General features: G+C 32.5%; 1 protein-coding gene and 1 long non-coding RNA gene across 2 annotated transcripts in view; one reads left to right on the top strand and one right to left on the bottom strand.

Moving 5' to 3' along the window:
- LOC114327117 (active breakpoint cluster region-related protein) overlaps positions 1–23749 on the top strand; it is a 140628-nt gene that overhangs the window by 48193 nt on the left and 68686 nt on the right. Inside the window, exons 3-7 of the mRNA XM_028275620.2 lie at positions 1066–1347; positions 8213–8360; positions 12394–12501; positions 12559–12738; positions 23221–23547. Of these exons, the coding sequence (XP_028131421.1) occupies positions 1066–1347; positions 8213–8360; positions 12394–12501; positions 12559–12738; positions 23221–23547 (1045 nt within the window). The remainder of the gene's footprint in view (positions 1–1065; positions 1348–8212; positions 8361–12393; positions 12502–12558; positions 12739–23220; positions 23548–23749) is intronic.
- Positions 1209–14422, bottom strand: LOC126887683 (uncharacterized). The gene is made up of 2 exons (XR_007699143.1): positions 14308–14422; positions 1209–1600 (listed from the first exon to the last, which is right to left on the bottom strand). It is a non-coding gene; the product is annotated as an uncharacterized LOC126887683 (long non-coding RNA).

Raw genomic sequence — 23749 nt, 5'->3', positions numbered from 1 at the left:
TCTGAATTCGCTCTATCGAGATTCACTTTAACACTGACGTTAGTAATTTCTTTTTTGGGAAGTTCAGTTGTCAGAAGTGACTGGAAATGACTACACAACCAACGCACCTGCTCATAACCAATATTATTAATAGTTTTTTTTTTATATATTTTATTCTGGCCTTGGTTCAGAACCTTTAGCCACGTAACTACATATACAATTATTATTCGTTCATAAGTATAAAATTGTCCAGTATACACTTAAAAATAAAAAATAAAAAAAAATAAAGCTTACAAATAACAATGCCTACGTACTATGTTAATAAATACAACTATATTATTTTTTTTCTTTTTCACTACGGTAAGAACTAAAAACATACATAGGTTACAAAATAATATAATTAATTACAGTAAATATCTCATTCATACATTACATAATACAAAAGAAATACCTATTCATTCAAACGATTAGTTTTACATTCACACTTTTAATTTAATTTTTTGAAGAAATGTCATAATTAGTTTAAAAATTTTAATGTTATCCACACTTAATAGCACATTTAAGTCTAGGGGAGTACTTAAACCTTATTAATACTTATTAATACCTTATTAGTACTTAAATTATTAATAGTAAACAGACATAAAAATAACATAAACCTTACGCCAATCAATAATTATTTATTTACACCATTTTGATAACAAAAATGAGAAAATTATTTATTGTACAAAATAAAAATATTCTGTAGAAATAAACTCCACAAAATTTTATGATATTAGTATACACTCCCACTGTTTCTAATAATTCTTCTTTTTTTAATGAAAGAATAAGTTGTTTTGAGCAGTTAATAGTGTGAGGTAGGAATTTTTGTGTTGTATGTTTCCTATTCCGAATGTGCCAAAGTGAATCTCGGTAGAGCGAATTCAGTATACTTACATTATAGAATAAAATGATTACAAAATTTAAAAATTGGTAGTCTCTTTTGTCACTTTTTTGAGTTTTTTATGTTTGTAGAACATACATAAATATTTTCCATTAATTGTAGAGGAAAATAATACAATAATAACGATTTTGATATATTTATTTCAGAGTTCCACAGAGACCCGATTCTTTGAAAACCAAACCAAAAACAAGCACTAGTGATTCCAGATCTTCGTCATCTGAATTTCTTGCTAATAGCGATGAACCTTATTACGATATGGTAGCTCAAGATGAAGATTTTGTATTAAAAAGTAATCATTCCAGTACAGAAAACGTGTTCAGCTCTACTAGTACTCTTCCTTTGGAGTCAAAGAGAGATTCCACTCAAACAGTGCAGGATCCTCAGTCTCCGGGAACCTCAAATTATGTCAATATTGAGTATTTTATTCAGTAAGTATCTATTTTTGATAGCAACTAAGTACTCTAAGTCACGGGCGCCCATATAAAAATTTTTAGGGGGGGCAGACGTGAAGATGTTGCACATTACATTTTGTATACTTTGGATAACCATATATAATTTAAAGCATCCGAGAAGGGGGGTCCACGGCCCCCCGCTGCTTATGGGTATGGACGCCCATGCTCTAAGTGCTTATAAAGTTGTCAACCTTCATGTTTGAAAATTGACCATCTTTAAATCCAAATACTGAAACATAAAAACAAATTATTCATACTAAATCCTCGTTTATTAATATTTAAAGGTCTAGTCTAGTTACTTATGGCATGTAAATTTAATATGAAACCATACAAAATACACAAAAACAAAATATTATTTTAAACTATTCGTAACATTACGAAAAGAATCCTCACAATACAATGCATATCGATTATTAAAATTGCTGTCTCATGTCCTTAAAATTTTTCTCAGAATCATTCATACACGATTTTACAAGAAGTATGAGTTCCAGACCAGATGAGTAACACTCAATTCGCATTTCAAAACGATTGGGATTAAATGTGTAAAAAAACAGAACGATGCAGAGATATGAATGTACATGTATATTATGTGTATGCATGTTTTATTGATTATCAAAAAGCATTTGACTGCGTTAACCATCAAAAGATGATCTAAATTCTGAGAACAACTGGAATTGACGAACGAGACTTGTTGGAATAGAGCACTCAACATCCGAAAATATACTAATCTGACGAGGAGTGCAACAGAGTTGCATTTCTGCTATTATTATTATCACTGCTAATTCAATCTGTAATAATGTAAGAGGTTTGAGAATATCGAGTCCTGGAGGCAGTCAAACGCAGTTCAAGAAAAAATAAAGAAGAGAAAATTATATAAAGAATGGTAAGAAAATAGGTCGGACACAAATCTTTAAAAGTATACTGTCACCAAAAACGATAGGAAGATAGCAGCAACAAAAGTTAAAGCAGAAGCGTATAGAATATTCTATATGATTAACTTGATATCAGGAAAGGAGAAACAAAGATGTATAGAATAGCCAAACATAAAGCAAAAGATTTTAATCAGATTTTAAGCCAATGATGTGTCATGGGACAGAAAAATTTCAATGAAGCTAAAGGGAAAAATCTATAAAACTGCGATAAGACCAGCTATGATTAGGGTTACCATAATTTATTAAGGCCAAATCCGGACAGGGGTAGTCCAAGGGTTTGTAGAAAATGTAAAATCGTCGCCCTAAAGTGTTAACCTGCTAACTCCCTTTTATCAAATTTTACAGGAGAGGCAAAAAACGATTTCGCAGCGTGTACTTGTCAGGTCAAGTTTTACTATATAAATGCATGGCTGTCAAGGACTTAGCTGCTTTTACGCGGAAAAATCAAAGCAATCGGAATTAGCTGGTATACAAATTATACAATATTTTAGGTTTTAGATAAAACATGTAACTTGACTGTTTAACTAATCAATAGACTAAATTAATACTATTATGAAGATGTTAAAAACTCATTTTGCCTAAAATGTGAACTTAGCAGGTTAACACTTTAAGGCGACGAAATGTAAATTTGACGGTGTTCACTGTGTTGCTACCTCTACATTGTATACAGGGTGTAACAAAAATACAGGTCATAAATTTAATCACATATTTTAGGACCAAAAATAGTTCGATTGAACCTAACTTACCTTAGTACAAATGTGCACATAAAAAAAGTTACAGCCCTTTGAAGTTACAAAATAACAATCGATTTTTTCCAATATATCGAAAACTATTTGAAATATTTTATTGAAAATGGACATGTGGCGTTGTTATGGCAGTAGTATCTGAGGAAAAAATTATAGTGAATTTTAGACACCCTATAAAAGTTTTATGGGGGTTTTGTTCCTTTAAACCCCCTCAAACTTTTGTGTACGTTCCAATTTAATTATTATTGTAGTACCGTTAGTTAAACACAATGTTTTAAAAACTTTTTTGCCTCTTAGTACTTTTTCGAAAAGTCGAGTTTTTATAGAGATATTTTGAATATTAGTCAAATCCACCACATATTTGTATATGGTTAAGTACGATTATGGAGACTATAGTAATAATATGAAAATTGACTTATGATTTACATTTTTAGGTATATTTTGAATCATATTAAAAAAGAAGCCACATCTCGATAAAAGGTGCCTTATCGTAAAAATACAAAGAGGCAAAAAAGTTTTAAAAATACTGTGTTTAACTAATGGTATCGCAGTAATAGTTTAAATGGAACGTACACAAACATTTGGGGGGTTTAAAGGAACAAAACCACCATAAAATTTTTATGTAAACATATTACAAAAGAAGCCGCTACTCGATAAAAACTGCCTGATCGAAAAAATACTAAGAGCCAAAAAAGTTTTAAAAATATTGAATTTAGCTAACGGTACCACAATAATAATTTAATTGAAACGTACACAAAAGTTTGCGGGGGTTTAAGGGAACAAAACCCCCATAAAATTTTTATGGGGTGCACAAATTTCACTATAATTTTTCTTTAAGATGTTCCTGCCACAAGATTGCCACATGTCCATTTTAGTTAAAAAATCTCTAATAGTTTTCGATATATTTGAAAAAATCGATTTTCATTTTGTAACTTCAAAGGGCTGTAACTTTTTTTATGTGCATATTAGTACTAAGGTAAGTTAGGTTCATTCGAACTATTTTTGTTCCCAGAATATGTGATTTAATTTATGACCTGTATTTTTGTTACACCCTGTATATTATGCAAAATGCATATGGCACAATTAAAAGTACAGCTGTTTCGCTACAATATGCAACTAACATCGAAAATCTCTGAAAGTTTAAAATACATATACACCTATGTTTTAACATAATGTAGACCTAGAAAATAATTTTACAGAACGAAATAACTTAATTAGATGCTGCGCAGAATGAAATTTCCCATCGCTGGGCCAAATGTTTCCATTTTTTTAGTAAAGAAAAAAATCCGGACATTTCTCATATCCGGACGCCAATCCGGACATTTCTTTCAAATCCGGACTGTCCGGACGAAATCCGGACGTATGGTAACCCTAGCTATGATGTATACAGGGTGGGCCAAAGAAAACAGTCCATCTTGATTTTTGGCAGTAGTTATTAGATTTTAAGGAAATGTCGAAACAGGTCGATTTTTGATCTAAGGGGGACACATTTTTACGGTACATACATCTGTCACTTGTCAACCCCCTCCCTTTCCCTTCCCCCACCCGTTATTTTTAAATAGGGAATAGGGGTCGTGTGCTAGCTCCTTTGAAAGGTTATTTAATTCTCTATGCAGTAATATAAACATAAACATAATTATTTATACAGGGTGTCCAAGAAAAATATATTTTTCTAAACTAAATTAATTGACACAAAAAGAAGAATGTATGTAATTTATTTAATTCAAAATACATTCTACCGCTGTCACAAAACACAAAAAAAATGTTTTTTAATAAATAAACATTGCTTTTTGCTTAATTTCAATGTTCAAGCTGCCACCCATCTGCCTCTTGGTAGGTTGAATATTGAATTTAAGCAACAAACAATGTTTATTTTATCAAATAAACATTTTTTTCTGTTTTCTGTCAGCAGTAGAATGTATTTTGGGTTAAATAAATTACATAAATTCTTCATTTTGTGTCAATTAATTTAATTCAAAATAATTTTTCTTGGACACCCTGTACAAATAGTTATGTCAATGTTAATATTACTGAATAGAGAATTGAATAACTTTTCAGATGAGCTAGTACACGACCCCTATGCCCCATTTAAAAATAAGGGGTGTGGAAGTGGAAGGGAGGGGGTTGACAAATGACAGATGTATGTACCGTAAAAATTTTTCCCCTTAGATCAAAAATCGACCTGTTTCTTCATTTCCTTAAAGTCTAATAAATACTAAAATTTCGAGATGGACTGTTTTCTTTGGCCCACCCTGTATAACTGAATTTTGGACAGATAGAAAGAAAGAAGAACAACGAATGAATATGGCGGAAATAGGATTGCTTAGATGGATGAGTGCAGTGAAAAAAAATGATAAAATTAAGAAATATATTAGGGGAAGTTTAGGGGTGGCTCCGATTGATGCCAAGATGAGAGAACATTGGTCGATATGGTTTGGGCTTCTTCAACGTCGAGACGTTAATCAACCAATAAGAATTGGTGATCTGCGGGGTTCTTGGGACCCTGGTAGGAGAGGAAGAGCAAAGAAGGTCCTGGGGAAGACGCCTGGCAGGATATCTCGATAGGGTGGATTGATATTGGTGTAACACAAGATAGAAACTTATGGAGAAATGTAATTAGGGGAGCCGACCTTGCATAGGGATAAAGTCAAAAAATGTTAATGATAAGATTTTCTTATGATTAACTAGTGATATGTTACATCTTATTTTTCTTAGGGTCCCTATCTGTTTCGGATTTGTGCAATCATCATGGCTTTGTTTGTGACAAAGCAGAACATCTCAGTCCTAGGGTCGTTTACCATTTCCGTAGATTTTGCTGCCAAGAAATATCCTGCTTCCTGGTCCTCTTTTGCCATTTACCTTCTCTTAGAGAATCAGTTTGAGAAGGTGATAAGGTTTTTAATTCCTCACTATGTGTCATATATATTCTAACTTTTGATTTTTGGTTGTCATCAGAATTTCATATTCGTTCCCCATTCTACACAGGATTTCCGCATTGGTAATTTAGTGAGAAATCTTGAAATCCTCGAGCAGATTCGTAGTTGGCGTAGTAGTAATGTCTACACCTACATTACATAGAGAAGAATTGTGAATATATAAATTCCAGTAGACGGCATTTTGCTTTTAATGATATGTGGCGTTTACCGAAAGTAGATTTCATCCTAACGAATGCTGTTTTTGTTTTTGGTAGTAGTTGTCTTGAGCTATTTCTTCAATGCAGCTATTTGGTTCTTCACTTAGTATTTATTCTATCAATCCATTCCATCAACTGTTTTTAAAATTATTCAAAATTTACCCGTTGGCGCTTCTATTTAAATCTAGCATCAATGAAGTTCATATTATATTTTTAACTTATAAATTCCGTGGTATCTGTGTCAACGATCTTTGTAATCTAGCCATGTTAATTGAAATAAAAAAAATGAATCTATTAACATAAATTTAGCGTATTATACCGTAATATGTGTTTGTCTAATGTAATGGTTTATTGACACAGGTTTTCTAAAAATAACAACCTACAATATTATGAATGAATTGAATTATTTTTTGCGAATATCCCTAGTAAGTACGCCATATTATGATCCAGTTTTCAACTTTTGGGATATGCTCAGCTTTCTATTTACTTAAATGACTATATTATGAAAAATTGAAGGAATGCTCAGTAAATTTGGTCATTAAAGTTTAAAATATCACTAATTTACATGTGATTTATTTATTTTTGATTCCTTCGCGATGTTTGGATACTTTGTTTCGTCTCGGATCTGTCAGCGAGTCTAAGTAGTAGCTTCTTAGATCGGTACAGTCACAGAATAAATAACCACAAATGTGATTATTTATTCTGTGATACAGCCTTGCTTTAGCGTGTACAGAATCTTTAAAGAGTTATGATTAGCATTTGCGGAGTATGAGTCCGCCTCGACTATTAGTGTAATTGGTTCTTATACTTTCAATTTTTTTCGCTGGCTTTATCTTTGTATTATTATTTAAAAACATATTATTTCTATATTGAATTATAACTTGTTTATGATTTTCACATTGGTTATTTGTTAACTTAAGTCGCATTTTGCAAGTAATAGCTTTGATCCAGAATATATGTTGTGAACACAACAGTTAAATTACTTCGCATTTATGTAAATCTCTCTTGAAAATCTGTTGGGACAATCTGTATTGTGTTTGAAAGATTTAATTCTCTGAAAATTTGAGTGTCAGTGTTGTATTAGGGCCCAAAAGATAACGGACATATGGTTGCTGCTTTGGCGTCTTCGGTGGTCGCAAGGGTATAAACATATGTGGACGCCATGGATATGCTCTTGTTAAGTGACATTCTTACCCTTAAACAAAATATTGCAGTTTTAGAATAACTCCTCTTTTTGTCGTGAAAATACGTTACGCTCTCGCAATAATTACTCCTCTCGCTAATTGTTGACACCGAAATTTGTATAATAGACTCCTTCTCTCTCTTTCGCTACTAAGACAATTTATCGTTAAGCCGCTTATTTGTCAAACTCGTTGTTGTTAATAAATGTTTTTGTCGCTTATCACTTTTATTTCTCGTGTGCACAACCCTTCATATCGTGTTAATTAGTAACTATAAAACCAGACCAAATAAATTCTCAGAACCAGTAGCTCTAAAAGTTCACTAGTTGGTTAATATCGAAGGACTCTCTTGTTTGGGACATATGCGTGTGGTCTTAAAATATTCACCTATGTCCAATTAGGCAAAACGTAATAATTAAACCCTTTTCGCCACTGTTGGGGTGAGATTCAATAAAAACTCGCTACCAATATAGTTAACGCTTTTCTGAGATTATTATGTAATAAGTAATTTACTTCTTCTTCTTGCAGTACCGTCTCCTTTCGGAGGTTGGCTACCATCACAACTATCATAACTTTGTTGGCTGCAGCTATGAACAACTGTATTGAACTGCACCCATATCACTCCCTTAAATTTCGCAACCAGGAAATCCTCCTACGTCCCACATTTCTCTTTCCCGAGATTTTTCCTTGGATTATGAGTCTCAGCAGAGAGTACTTTTCTCCTCTCATTATGTGGCCTAGATATTCCAGTTTTTTCGTTTGTATGGTTTTTATGATTTTGTGTTCCTTCCCCATCTTCAGCAAAACATCGTAATTTACTTATAAATTAGTAATATGTGTTCTTTTCAGACCTAAAAAGAATGGTAATGGGCATAGTAGTAGTGAAGATGAACACGAGGAAATAGCAGAACTAAGAAGACACAATGATAATAGTTCCTATGCAAGTTCCAGTTCTTTAGAGTCGGTAACACCAGCATCCAGGCGAAAGTTTAGCCATGTAAGTTGTTACAATATGTATTATTAATCTCAATATGTTCTTTTAATTGCTGTAATAACGTGTGCATTTTTTTTTTTTTGTATTGTTTGTTAAAATTCATTTTGTCTGAGCGCAGCGGCAAACCGAGAAGTAATGAAACAAGTTATATTTGAACTAGGCCCAAAAATTAGCTCGAATTGGCTTGAGAGAAGGAAAAAGACCTACTGATTAAGAAGGTCACCAGCTGGAAACCAAAAACTGGAAGACCAAGGTAAAGACGTAGGAGTCGATGGGAGGACCAGGTCATGAGATATTAGTTCATGGAAATAAGGAAAAAAAATATCCTGTTGGTGACACAACCCCCTCCAGGCCGAAACCAAATTTTTTGAGTAGTGTGGGCATCTATATTAATAACCTATATGTTTCCTTCAGCCGATTTTGATTATATACATAGTTATAAACAAATAAAGATCAAAAATCGGTAAATTTTCGCTTTTTTCGTCTATAACCAAAAAGTTAAGTATTTTAAACAAATTTGATAGTGAGAAACTCATAAATCGTATAAAAAACTTCAATATGGCGTTCGCTGAATATGTCTATCCTTATTGGTTGCTTAGAATATTGCAAAATAAATCATAAAATTTGAGTTTTTATAAATATTCACGTTCTTATTACACTAAATGCTAAGACTTCTGATGCTTAAATCATACCCTAAATTTCAAAGCAATTAATCAAATAGTTTAAAAGGTATTTAATTTGTTTATCCCAAATTAATTTTTTTTGCAACGCTATAAGTCAGAAAATGATGAAGTTACACTAATACTTTGGACAGTTTATGAAAGAAGAAAATTTATACTATTTATTTAATTTAAAAAAAAGGAAAAAAAAATTCTAAATACTGCAAAATTATGTTGCAAAAACATGTGAATTAAAAAAAGGGGGGGGCTAACTTCGTCCCTAATTGTCCTAGGAAAATTGTTTTTCTTTCTAAATGTGTATAAAAATTCAGTCTTTTCAAATATGAAAAAATATTTTTTTTTTTTCGGGTAACGGTTAAAAAGTTATTCTAATTGTTTATAAGTAAGCAAAAAATCGACGTGTTTTTGCAAAATAATTTTACACTGTTTAAAATTACTTTTTGTCATTTTTTTTTAATTAAGACAATAGTATAAATGTTCTTCTTCCATAAACTCTCAGAAGTCTTACTGTAACCTCATAATTTTCTGACTTGTAGTGTTGCAAAAAAATGAATTTGGGATAAACAAATTAAATAACTTTTAAACTATTTGACCAACTGCTTTGAAATTTAAAATATAATTTAAGCACCAGAAGTCTCAGCAATTCGTGTAATAAGAAGGTTCTAAGTTAATGTTTACATAAGTTATGAATATTTATAAAACCTCAAAATTTATGATTTATTTTGCAATTTTTTAAGCAACGAACAAGGATAGACATATGCAGCGAACGCCATATTGAAATTTTTTAGACGATTTATGAGTTTCTTACTCTCAAATTTGATCTTTATTTGTTTATAACTATGTATATCATCAAAATCGGCTGCAGGAAACATAAAGGTTATTAATATAGATGTCCATACTACTCAAAAAATTTGGTTTTGGCCTGGAGGGGGATGTGTCACGAGAAAAATCTTATTTCTCTGGACTATATATCAAAATTTTAAAAGAAGAAAATGGGAATAAAAACCAAGTCACACAACAAACTTTGGCTGTACACAAAAAGACTGCGGAATATATTTAATCATGATTAAAGGTGGACTTATTTAAATAAATTGAATATATTTTTGTTTCTTTTTGACATTTACTCCAACGGCCCTTCCATGTATTATTCATTTTTGTATCATGAAGATTCCATTTGTGTTTTTTGGGATTCAAAAATTTAAAAACAGTCGCCCCATTTTTTTGTGAATAGTTGTTCTTTTCCATCTCTTTTTTGTTATTTTGTGTACATCTTTCGAGTGTTTCTCACCTCCATACACGATCCCGCCCATCATCTACAACGACTGAGCAACAGGGCCGTCGAGTCACAAAGTGTATCAGTGTTCTAAGCATTTTCCTTAATACTATGGTACACTGTGCATGGTATATTATCTTCTTCTTATTGATGTGCCGATCCGTGACGAACGTTGGCGATCGTCATGTCAATCTTTATCTTATGTGCAGCGGCGCACGGTGGTCTCTTTTCATAATCTATGGTTGCAAAAGGTATAAAATTCATCTTCAAATAATCGGTTGTAATGACACTCATTAAATACCTAGATAACCAGGTAAACAAAATAAATCGTTGTTAGAACTCAACTCCCACCTCGAAGTGAACAATTGAAACTGAAAGTTGTCCTTCTTTACCGAATAGCTCAATAGTTTCAGGCAATTTACCAGCGCCCGCGCCCTTTCAAAGTAAATTTAAGTGTACATACCTAAAACATTATTTTAATATTTTTTTGAAATGGAAGTCGAGCGAACAGGTATATTTACAATATAATAAAACAATAGTTGTACCTTTATTGATAAAAAAATATTTGATTGTAAAGATGATGATAGATTAGCACTAAAATAAGAATTTGTAAAGATTTTAATAGAGTAGAACTTTTGGGATTGTTCGGGATTGTTGCTAAACAATTTTTTTATTGTTCCTTCATTTATTTATCTCTCAGAAAAAGTTACTCTTGTGTGCTCGAACGTGCTCTTTCTATATTTTTTTAATTTTTGTAGGTTCTTGTATTTTACATATACAACAATGTTTTACCTGTATACGAATTTTCAGTCCCTTATATTTAGTCTAAGAGCTGGGAGGGGATTTTGTGCGTGATAAGTAATATGGAAAAACTATACGGGGATATATTGAATAGGTTGTGTACATGACTCCCCAACGGCCGGAAACCAGAGTGGGGGACGAGGCTAGTTATAAGGGGTCAAAGTCGCGGTTTTTATTATTTTTTTTGTGATACTCATGATGGAGATAGTGCAGTTGTAGATACTCAGATGGAGATAGTTACTCTGTAACACTCATGATGGAGATAGTGCACCAAAATTTGGGAATAAGTAGATCATGATATTAATAAGTAAAATGTCCAGGGTCGGAACGCTGCGTGGCGGGCAAATGTTGTCATGCGTCACAAAAAAAATAATACAAACTGTGACTTTGACCCCTTAAAGCTACCCTCATCCCCAACTCTGGTTTCCGACCCTGGAGATTTTGCTTAGTTACGTCATGATCTACTTACTCCCAAATTTTGCTTCACTATCTCGATCACGAACATCAAAAAAATCCCTTATAATTTTTATATTCACCCCTGCCCCACCCCTTACTTACGTCATGACCTACTTATTACCATATTTTGGTGCAATTTCTCGATCATGAGCGTCACAAAAAAAAATAATAAAAACCGCGACTTTGACCCCTTATAACTACCCTCGTCCCCCACTCTGGTTTCCGGTCGTTGGGGAAATTCATGTATAGTCCGTCCGCTATAACTTTTCCCATGCGGTACGATTCATTTTCAATCAAATTAAGTCAAAACATAAATTGAAACGAACATCGATGTGTATATACATTTCGTATACTGTATACTATATACTACACACATCGACGTACGTTTCACTTTCTGTTTTGACTTTATTTGATTGAAAATGAATCGTACCGCATGGGAAAAGTTATAGCGGACGGACTGTACACAACTAATTCAATATATTCCCGTATAGTTTTTCCATATTACTTATCACGCACAAAATCCGCTTCTATCTCTCCGACTAATTGTGGTGTAATACTTTTGCAACCATAGATCGTCAGAAAGGACCACTGTGCGGCGTGGAAAAGCTGCACAGATGTTGTGTTAAACCAGGTTCTGAGGTTCTTTAACCAGGATGTTCTTCTTCCTCCTGGACATCGGTTTACAAATATTTTTCCTTGTTAAATGGCTTATAGGAGGGTTTATCTGGTAGATGGTACATTATAATAATCAAATATGTTAAATTTCTTCTTGGCATTAATCTAAATTTCAAAACAACTGTATTTTTTTACTTATGCATCTTTTTAGGATGGTGGTGACGCCAAGGAGGAAAAAGATAGAATGTACAAAAGTATTTTTTATAACATAACAGACAGTGAAACAAACTACGTGGATTGGTTAAGTTTTTTATTAAAGGTAGTATTCGACAAGATCATGTAATAAATTTTTACTTTAATTGGTCATATTTTTCAGTATATGAAGGCTATTCAAGCTACCATAGGAACGTCTCAGCCCATCGTAAGCGAGACGGAATTAAATATAATTTTCTACAAAATTCCGGAACTGTATAACTTACACGCAAACTTTTTAGAGGCTCTTAAAAGACATATTCAAAATTGGGATACGAGGATAGGGGAGAATTTTAAAATGATGGTAAGTGTAAAATAATCAGTGCTTAATTAGTGTACGTTTTTCCTTTCATTGCACGTTATTGTGAAGTATTAATCTCAAGTTTTTTTCGACCAAAGCATTTTTTATTTTTCAAAATAGTCTTCTACTCACTCAACACACTTATTCTATTTTCTTCTTTACCAAATGAGATCATTTCTTTTTGAGCCCAGACAAAATCTGCGCAGGTAACATTTACATAGTAACTCGATCTTCTACCTCATACACAGGACACAGGGATCTGAAACTTCTAAATATTAACCATAAAACTCAAGTCACATGTCACACTTCTAGTGATAAATTCTGAGCGCACTATCATTAATAGCTAAGATTTTTATAAGAAAAATTGAGAATAAAATTAGATAAAAATAAGTGTATTTTACGGTTTTGTAGCGTCTCAACGGTTTCTGACAGGTGTCAATAGAATAAGTAACAGCGAGATGTAAGTTCCTATCTTCTACAGTAGGTACTATTTATCTATCGGTCGACACGGTACACTGTCATATTCTAATTTGTAAACTAGTACGTTAAACTTTTTTATTGGCAAAGAAATTAAAGTATTATTAAATGCATTCGTTGCAAGTTTAAAATTTTTCAAAAATGAATAACCATTTTCAATTTCGTTGCAACTCGAAACTAGAGCCGCATCATATTCTACTTCAATTAGAGAGTGCAGTAAGCACCTCTACCGGTTTCAAAACTTATTAGTCTCTCATCAGGAGGCACATATGGCTGCTCTCTCTGACCCAACCAGGACAAACACCGGAAGAAAAAATTGTAAAATTCCCTCATCTTCTTTAGTCTCAGCATCCGTTATGGCTTGCAAATTTTAGAAGCCTCGGAGGTGTAACCAGAGAAAGTTCCCATTGTTTTCAATCTGGTGGGATGTAGAGTAATATTTTTAGTATTATTTTATGTGCTATATATTGAAAACTTAGTATTTTGCTAGCAGTGGCCGGCTAGGGCATCCCTGCCATTTCGTTCGTTGCAATCCGTAACTGCACGCCGGGGTTTGTCCTGGTTGGGTCAGAGAGAGCAGCATATGTGCCTCCTGATGACAGACTAATAAGTTTCGAAACCGGTAGAGGTGCTTGCTGCACTCTCTGATTGAACTAGAATATAATGCGGCTGTAGTTTCGTGTTGCAACGAAATTGAAAATCGTTATTCATTTTTGATTTACATGTTTACACTGATTGGAGTACGAAGGGAACCATTCTTGTTGGAATTTTACCGCGCTGAGCAGAGGGGACGCGAATGGTAAATTGTAAAATTCCCTCATCTTCTTTAGTCTCAGTATCCGTTATAGCTTGCAAATTTTAGAAGCTTCGGAGGTGTAACCAGAAAAGGGTCTCATTGTTATCAATCTGGTGGGATGTAGAGTAATATTTTAAGTATTATTTTTATGTGCTATTAGATTGAAAATTTAGTCTTTTTTAATTTTTATTTGGATGCATGGTAACAAAATTCATGCAAGACTTGTGATTAGTTAAATTTGAAAATACAATGAGCTGACGATAAAAACGCAAAACAAAACAAAATATTGGATTACTCACTTTATCCATCAAATGACCAGTCACTATTTCAAAGAAGATAGGTCCATTCCACTAATTTACCACAAGTCCTATAACAGTATTCCCACAGATATTTTTACTCATTCGTGCACATGCTGATGAACTTTCATCCCATGATAAAATTATATACAAATAAAAGAGGTGATGAATTAACTCCAATAAGTTTAAGGTCATTCATTAAAAAAGTTTTTGTTTGATTGTCTGTACTAGGAATTATTTTAATTTTGATATGTTCTATAAATGTTAACTATGTATATGTAAGATTTGCATTTATTCATATTATGTTTTTTAAAGGTGCTGGTTGTTATGTTTTGTGACAAAACGAGTTGAACATAAAATTTATCAATTAATTGAATTTTGTGTGTGTATGTAAAATTAAATTGAAGGGCTTAATGTGAAACAATGACAAGCCTCAAAAAGGTAAAAGTGAGATATTTGACTTTGAATGTTAAAAATAATATTAAAAAATCCAGTAACAACTTTTATTGTTTTAGTTTAGATATTAATCAAATTACTTGAAACTAGAAAAAACAGCCTTTAATTCAAAAAAAATGTGGCTCGTTACATTAATCCATTAATTATAAATACCCAAATTTTAGATATATGTATGTACATTCAGAATTTTCTATTATTGACTGAGTTCGGTGTGGTTTCAACCCTATAGGTGTTAAACAGTGTTTATTTCTTTGTCTCCATCCACTTGTTGGAAGTTTTGACGGGTGTGTTTGGTTTTGTCTCTTTTATTGACGGACCTTGTTCATTATTCTACAACCAAATGCAATAATATAACAAGCCACGTCACAAGCCTCTACATTAACCCCTAATGGTAATAATGTGACAAGCCACATTTGGGAAAAAATTACATACCGCTGTATTTTCATTACTTGAATCACTTCTAGATTTTACATAGTCAGGGTCACGGTCACTGTCATCGAATGTCAAGTCAACGTTACTATTTCTCTTTCTAGAATCGTCAGAACTCAATAATTATCCGAAACGCTTCCGCCCGTGTTCGCCATTTTGATGTGGCTTGTCATTACGTCGAGTAGATACTAGAGACAAACTAGGCCTATGCAATAGTGTGACCATAGATTTATCGGGCCATCTATTAACGAAGGGCTGAGATAATTTGTTAGTGGCTTGTTATACTATTACTTTAACCAAGAATAACAGTAACTCTTTTTGAACTCCTGTGTGGCTTGTTATTGTTTCACATTAAGCCCTTCAATTGTACGCTACCTTTATAATGTATGAATGCTTCTTCTTCTTTGTCCAGTGCGCTTGGTTGCGTTGATCTCGTGGTTTGCTTCTTACACAACGATGGATATATAGAACTGTGTTACTTTCCCGGGTTTATACGAAATACTGTGTTGGTTCCGTGAAAATTATACGATTGCTGAGTGTGTGCACCCTAATAAGCTTCGCATCCCGTACGTATGTCAGGGGCGGTGTCTACAGGATTAGTAACGTAGTAAATACATACATGTTAATTGAACTAAATATAAAACTGAATAATAATAAAAATACTTAAGAAAAATAATATGAGTGAAATGAATGTCGACAACGAATCAAGTAATCTGTTAACCCAGGTACCAAAGAACCAACGGGCGAGGCCCGTTGGTACTTTGGAAAATATTCCAGCAATGCATCTCGGATTACCTATATGAAACGCCATCATTTTGTACTCTAATAAATACAGAGTATGGTATAAAACAAAAATGAAAATAATCGGTTTCGTTTTGATTCAAATCGAGTCTCTCTCGAAATCAAAATACCGTGGAATTAGAAGAAAAAGTCATAAAAAGGACTATACTTAATTGTCCACCTATACTAGTTTCTTATCTTTTTATATCACAACGTATTATGGTTTCCTTCTTTTCCGTTATTTTGTCGGTTATTAACGCACTCATCATTGTATTTTTTTTTATTATATATTAACCTTTAACTACACGCGCTGGCGTACTTTGTACGCCAGATATAAGAAGTCTACTGGAAATATATTTAAAAATTTAATTTTTGACCTTGCTTATTTTTCTAACCTATCACTGGAATGTGCTTTACAATTTGGTTTTAGTTTCGTTATAATCGGCGTTCTGGAAAGATCGTAATTTACATTTTATTATTTGTTGTTTCCGGTGGTGGACAATATACCCCAGGATTATATTACTATAAGTCGTAATATAAGTACATATTTTAATTGTTTTTTAGTCATTATGGCAAAAAATATATTTTTCTTTGTAAAAAATACTTTTTCTCGTGTAAAAAATCACATTTAAAAAAAATTTTTATTAGTAATTTTATTTATCATAGAATCCAGTTATTCCATGATTCCAGTTATAAATCCCAATTGGCTTACTGAAAAGGAACTCCAAGTATTCACTGATGCCGAATAAGGTTTATAACAAACAACTAAGTGTATTTTTTCAAAAAAAATTAAACAAATCCGCTGTCTTTAAGTGTATTTTCTTGTGGCGTACAAAGTACGCCACGCGTGTAGTTATGTTATAACTTGATGCGCGGGTAGTTAAAGGTTAATGATAAAAACAAAACACATAGAATGTACAGCCCAAAAATATGTACAGTCGGAAAAATGAAAGAATACCCATGAACGATCATATCAATCACATACAATCACATATTTTGTATTTGCTGTTTTTTTTCTATAAATAACAAACGAGAGAGATGGATTATTATTATCTTAATAATATGTGATTGATATGATCGTTCATAGGTATTATTTCATTTTTCCGACTGCAATAAGAAAGTATTTAACAGTACAAACAAATAATAACACATATAATAGATTTGAGGAAGTTAAGAGGTTCGAATATCTAGGAACAGTTATAACACGAAAACCAATATAGAAGAAGAAATCCAATATAGAATAATAAAAGCGAACAAGTGTATGCATTAGACAGGTTATTAATAAATAAATGCACATCAAGAGGTATACAGATTGGTTATTTGGTTTATAGTAACCTATGCATCAGAGACGTGGACAATAAATAAAAAGCAACAAGAAATGGTGCAGACATGGGAAACAAAGAATTACTAAGAAAAATACCCCCAGATGCAAAAAAATCGATCCACTAAAAATTTGGTCATTTTTAATGTTTCGAATTTCCTAAACTCGTTGTCCGATTTAAGTGATTTTTTACCATGTTATAGCCTTATCTTATTCATTAACAATATCTCTGTTATAATATTGTTGCTAGACAGGTAAACTGTCATTTTATACCGGGTGTACGAATCAAACTATGTTTTATTCTCAAAGTTCGCATCACCCTGTGGACTATTCTAGCATTTATAAAATACTGAAATTAAAACCGAACTATAGCCTCAGGTTTTCTTCTGTTTTTAGATTCATTCGCTTATGTTGGATAATAAAAAATTTAGGTACTTTAACAACTGGCAATGTTCGTCATCAGTACAGGGTGTTTCTAAATGAGTGCGACAAACTTTAAGGGGTAATTTTATATGGGAAAATAATGACAGTTTGCTTTATAATCATATGTCCGCAAACGCTTCGTTTCCGAGATACGGGATGTTCAAATTTTTTTTACAAACTGACGATTTATTTATTGCATTAAAACCAGTTAAGATATGCAAATCAAATTTGGTGGGTTTCAAGACGTAGTTATGCACATTTTTGACATACAATTAAGAATTTTATATTCATCATTGCCGTACATACGGGTAATATGATGGGTCATAATTCATAATACCCGTTTGCGCGCTAATGGTGAATATTAAATTCTTAATTGTATGTCAAAAATGTGCAATAACTACGTCTTAAGGGGCCGTCCATTAATCACGTGATGTTTTTTTTTGCATTTTTTAACCCCCCTCCCCATTGGTGATACATGGTGAGGTTTAAAACTAACCCCCCCTACCCCTATATCACGTGTATTTTTTAGTATCTACAAAAAATATATTTTTTAAATAATTGTTAAATACACATCATCTAATTTTATTATAAAAAATTAAAGACCACAATAATAACGTTTAGAGGTAGACAGAAAGGTTGCAGGTTGTTTTTGACCGACATAAAATAATGAAAAAAATGCGAGAAACTTTTTGTAGTAAATTAGTATTATATTACTAAATGTATTATACATAATATGTAATTATCATCCAAATAAGTTAATGATATTATCATCCCCAGTAATTTTATTTCATATAATATTAAAATAAAGAATTCAAAATGGCACGAATTAAAAGATATGTTTTGAATGTAAGTAATATTTAAGGTACACTTCAGTCCACGAGTCTTTACCCGTGCGTCATTAATACCTGGCGAGATAAAACACATATTTTTGATAACTCAAATTTTAACCCGTGATAGGATAGGTAGCTACTTACTGTCACTTGCTATTGCGATTAATAAATTTCAATTTCCGACTTTTTCATCGACTTATTTCGTATGCTTTAAATGATGAAACACGGGTAAAGACTCGTGGACTCAGCTGTAGGTATGTACGCTATGCATATTTTATTTGTAAACTAATTACATTTATTTTATCAATGTTATAAAAAATGTAAGATTTAACAATAACATAATACTGCAAATAAAACTACAATACATAGGTGAATTCTTAGTATTAGAACAATGTCCATAAAAATATATAGTCACATACAAATTTTAACTTATCTTTTTAGTAGTAGAATAATAAAAGAGAATATTGGAAGACCTCTTTGCTTGGTTCTTTCGGCGGTAATCTAGTAAAAGTCCACTTCATAAATTCTTCCTTTTGTATATTTTTGTTTCCCGTTAACCCACAATTCATTAAATTCTTTTTGAGCGACACCAAGATTTTTTCCTTTCTTATACTCTGTAAATAGTTGTTTATACAGATCACCTAGACATTGTGACAAAAAAAGTATGAAGTTAAAAACAGTTTAAGCGCATGTATTCAGTGACAAAACAACGATATAAAACTGACAGGATTTTGAGAATTTCAATTCATCAGATAGTAGGTAAAACACATGTAAGACTAAAGGCTCATAAATAAAAAGTCGTAGGCGGCGACAGAGTCCCGGTCAGTATTCCTATTTAGTGGAAACATATGCTACATTCACAACAAAACGATTTGAAATGGGTCGCTTCTTATCATAACATTCAAGATAATTTGGGTGGAACCAATTTGCTGGGTTGTGTATATTATGAAAGAGAAATGGATTTTTTTAATATTAGTCACAGCAATGCCGCTTTCGATTTTTGTACGCATTTGACAAAAAAGTAAATACACGTAACGGGTTGAGTATCGGGCATTTTCCGAAAAAAAATACACGTGATATATTACTGCACCCCCCTACCCCCTGTGATGTTTCGTGATTTTTTATGGACCCCTCCCCCCCCCTTTCGAGCATCACGTGATTAATGGACAGCCCCTAAAACTTACCAAATTTGATTTGCATATCTCAACTGGTTTTAGGACAATAAATAAATCGTCAGTTTGTAAAAAAAATGAACATCCTGTATCTCGGAAACGAAGCGTTTGCGGACATATGATTATAAAGCAATCTGTCATTAGTTTCTTTTGTAAAATTACCCCTTAAAGTTTGCCGCACTTATTTCGAAACACCCTGTACTGATGACGAACATGGCCAGTTGTTAAAGTACCTAACTTTTTTATTATCCAACACAAGCGAATAAATCTAAAAACAGAATGTTAAGAAAACCTGAGGCTACTGTTGGTTTTTAATTTCAGTATTTTATAAACGCTAGAATAATCCACAGGGTGATGTGAACTTTGAGAAAAAAGCACGGTTTGATTCGTACAACCGGTATACAATGACAGTTTACCTGTCTAGCAACAATCATGATACTATGACAGGAAGATATGCACACTTGCAATTCTAAATTCAATCGACTGGCGCATGACGTCACTGCGAGAATAAACCAGGGAACTTGTATGTATCTTATTTTGACGATGAATCATATGGCAACGCTGTTTCATTACTATAAATGAATAACTTGAAACTTGAACTGTTACCGGTGAGTGGCCCTTGATGCCATATGTTGCACTAAGAATTCATAACTAGTTACTTTATGTGAATACGTGGTTTGAAAATACATAATTAATTTGTAAAATTAATTATAGAAATATATGAATCTACGATTTGATTGTGTACATTACAAACAAAATAAATAAAGCTATAAGAGATAAATTGAATATTATACAAAGCCGGTAAAACGTAAATAATTTGAAAAATAAACGAAAAGCGTATCATACTTCAGACTTTATGAATATTATTTATTATTATTTATTTATTTATGATATTATTTGACAATTTTTATTATTTTTCTCTTGCGGATATTGTAATTATCTTTAATATTTTTGTTTAGCATCCTTATTAATTTTAAAATACATTTTACATCTAAAAAAAGTAATTTTACGTCGTCACTGAGATTTACTGGTTTTGCGGCTTCTAATAGGTTTTTCATATAATGTTTACTAATTTTGATTGAACCTACCTTTACCTATAACTCTGCACCTATTGGGTCTACAGACTTCGTATATATACCATTTTTTCACTTTTTTATAAGCTATATTTTATTAAGAATATTTTTTGGATAAAATACTTACTTTTTCAGTTATTTGCGAAAAACCGTATCAAAACGTGATTTTTTTGTTGAAAAATGAACATATTCACTCACAAATACTCGCAAAATATTGACTTAGGGAAAAAAATCTGTAGAATTAAAGTTGCTTAGAATTAATCAGTTTATGCAATTCCGGACTTATCTTGACCGTATGTTTTTCACCCCCTGAGAAGGGGTGAAACTCACCCTCAGGGCAAAAGCACACATCGGCACAATATCATTTTTTTGTTTGACATAATGTTATCTATGTGTATGCCAAATTTCATCTCAATCCTAGCGATTGTTATAGGGCGGGCGGGCCCGCATCCCAACTGGAACCAGGGCCCGTTGATTTATCGTTACGCTACTGATCTCTTCAGTGACAATTTCACAATTAATTGGATTGGTAAAAGTAACATTCGCAGACTCTGATACATAATTTACGTTTGCAGATGCTGAAATAATTTTATCATTTCAACCCATTATAATAGTTTCTTAATCTATACTTAAATGTAGACCACCAACTGCTCTTATAATTGAAAATATTCCTTCTAGAGGGTCCTGATTAAGATTGTAAGATAATATATATTTTATATCAAAGTCCTTTTTTAAGTCAACAAAAAGTTGTTTTAAAGATCTTATTGATATTATTATACCTCGCTGAAATGGAAGTAGATTGGAAGGTTTAGATCCCATTTTTCTTACAGATAGCGTCTGCTCCATTTTATTTAAAATTTCATTTTGTTCCCTCAAAGCCAACCCATACGCTTTCATATGATTTCTAGAGTCGCTGTGAGGTACTCTGGAGTTAAAAATATCAAACCAATCATTAACAGTTTTGAAGAAGTCAGAGCACTCAAGCCAATATTGTTGTTTTTATTTTTATATAAACCTAAAATTCCTAATCTAGAAATGGCTTGAGGAACTGTATGTGAAAATAATTTAGTGGCAAATTTAACCTTTTGGCGTTGAGCACGTTTGACAGTCAAAAAGTCTTTATTTATTTTGTGAGCAATATTTAAATCTAGTTTTTCTGTATTATTAAGTAACTCTAAAACTGAATTCGAATAGGTAACGCTGAAAACACTTGGAGACCCACACTTTACATATATGTTTGTCTCTAGGAAACACGAAAAAACGACACTTCGAAAAAGTTTTACTTTTTTTTATTGGTATTGTTTAAACAACCCACCACTGCACAATACATGGTAAACAAAAATTAGTCTTCTTTATAAAGTAGGTACAGATAGCCAAGAGCAACTTGCGTTCGATAAGCAAAATAGGTGATATGATATTAACACAGTAAACTGAACGTTTTCAACACAAAATTTATATAACTATATAATATAAAAGTTTTTTCTACATAAATGAATAAACAAAAATCTCATTCAATACGTTTTGAAGCAACACGTGAGAGATAACTATTGTATTAACACGAATGAACATGAACACAAATAAAGAATTCAACTTGGCGCCAGGAAAGTTGTCTCTGGTTTACGTCACAGTGAGCGATAGGGATGCAAGACCATCATGCGCGTTGATTTATCTTCTTGTCATAGTATCATGAGGAACAATATTATTACAGTGATATTGTTAATGAATATTAAATGGTAAAAAATCACTTAAATCGGACAACAGGTTTAGGAAATTCGAGACATCAAAAATGACCAAATTTTCAGTGAATCGATTATTTTGCATCGGAGTGTATTTCGAGGAAAAATGAAGAACGGCGTGTGGATCAGAATAACAAATGGAAATCCGAGAGAGTTATATGGGGAGCCCAGCATACTAGGAGTAATAAGTTCCCAACGAGTAGGATGAATAGGACACATACAGAGGATACCAATGAACAGATTACCGAAAATGTTATTGACAAGTACAATAGGAGAACGTTAGAGAAGAGGTCCACCCAGAACAAGGTAGAAAATGGACGTAGAAGACGATCTAAAAAGACTCAACGTCACAAATTTGATGAGCAAAGCAATGGACAAGAAGAGATGTGTAGGAGAATGGTCAATCAAACTATAGGGCTACAAGGTTCGACGCGCTAATTATTATTTTTAAAAAATAGAAAATGCTAAATAACTACCTCTTATTTTGTTTACACGTTAATTTAAAAATTCTCGTTATTCCAAAATTCAGTTACGAGATAATTAACTTTTATAATCACCGCAACGGTACATTGATAGGTTCCGATTTTTGTAATCTTTTTAGTTGTACGTCTTGTTGAAATTTGTCACATACTTCTCAAAAAGTTTAAACATTTAAACTGCAATGTTTACCTTTTATATAATTGAAATATTTTTCAGGCTTCAAATTTATCCTTATACGGGGCATTCCTAAGCAACTACGGTCTCGCGTTGGACACTGTTCGAAAATGCAGCGCTGCCAACGTTCAATTCAGCGAAATTTCCAAAAATATCACCTGCAAGCAACTGTCGGGTCAGCCAATTAGTCTGGAGGATCTGTTACACAAACCAGTAGCGAGAGTTCAAAAAAACGCTTTAGTTTTGCACGATCTTTTAAAATTCGTCCCGCCTTCCCACCCGGATCATCATAGTTTAGCGGAAGCGTTAAATCTGACTCAGAACTTTTTGGATCAATTCAACATGATCCAGACGAAATCTATGTTTCCTGTAAGTACTTTTTATGACGATTTTTAATATCAAACGTAGATAAATCAGTTAATAATATCGCTTTTATTAGGCAATAGGTAGACAGCTCCAAAGCATTAATGTTGTTCTGAAGCTATTTTCTTGTGGCATTTTTGCAATTAACTAGTTTTGATGCGAAATAAGCCACAATTTTACTAACAAAAAATGATTTTATTAACCTTTC

Source organism: Diabrotica virgifera, chromosome 7, assembly GCF_917563875.1.
Source record: "Diabrotica virgifera virgifera chromosome 7, PGI_DIABVI_V3a".
NCBI lineage: Eukaryota > Metazoa > Arthropoda > Insecta > Coleoptera > Chrysomelidae > Diabrotica > Diabrotica virgifera.
Note: the sequence above shows the minus strand (reverse complement) of the source record. Positions and strands in the feature narration are given on the sequence as shown.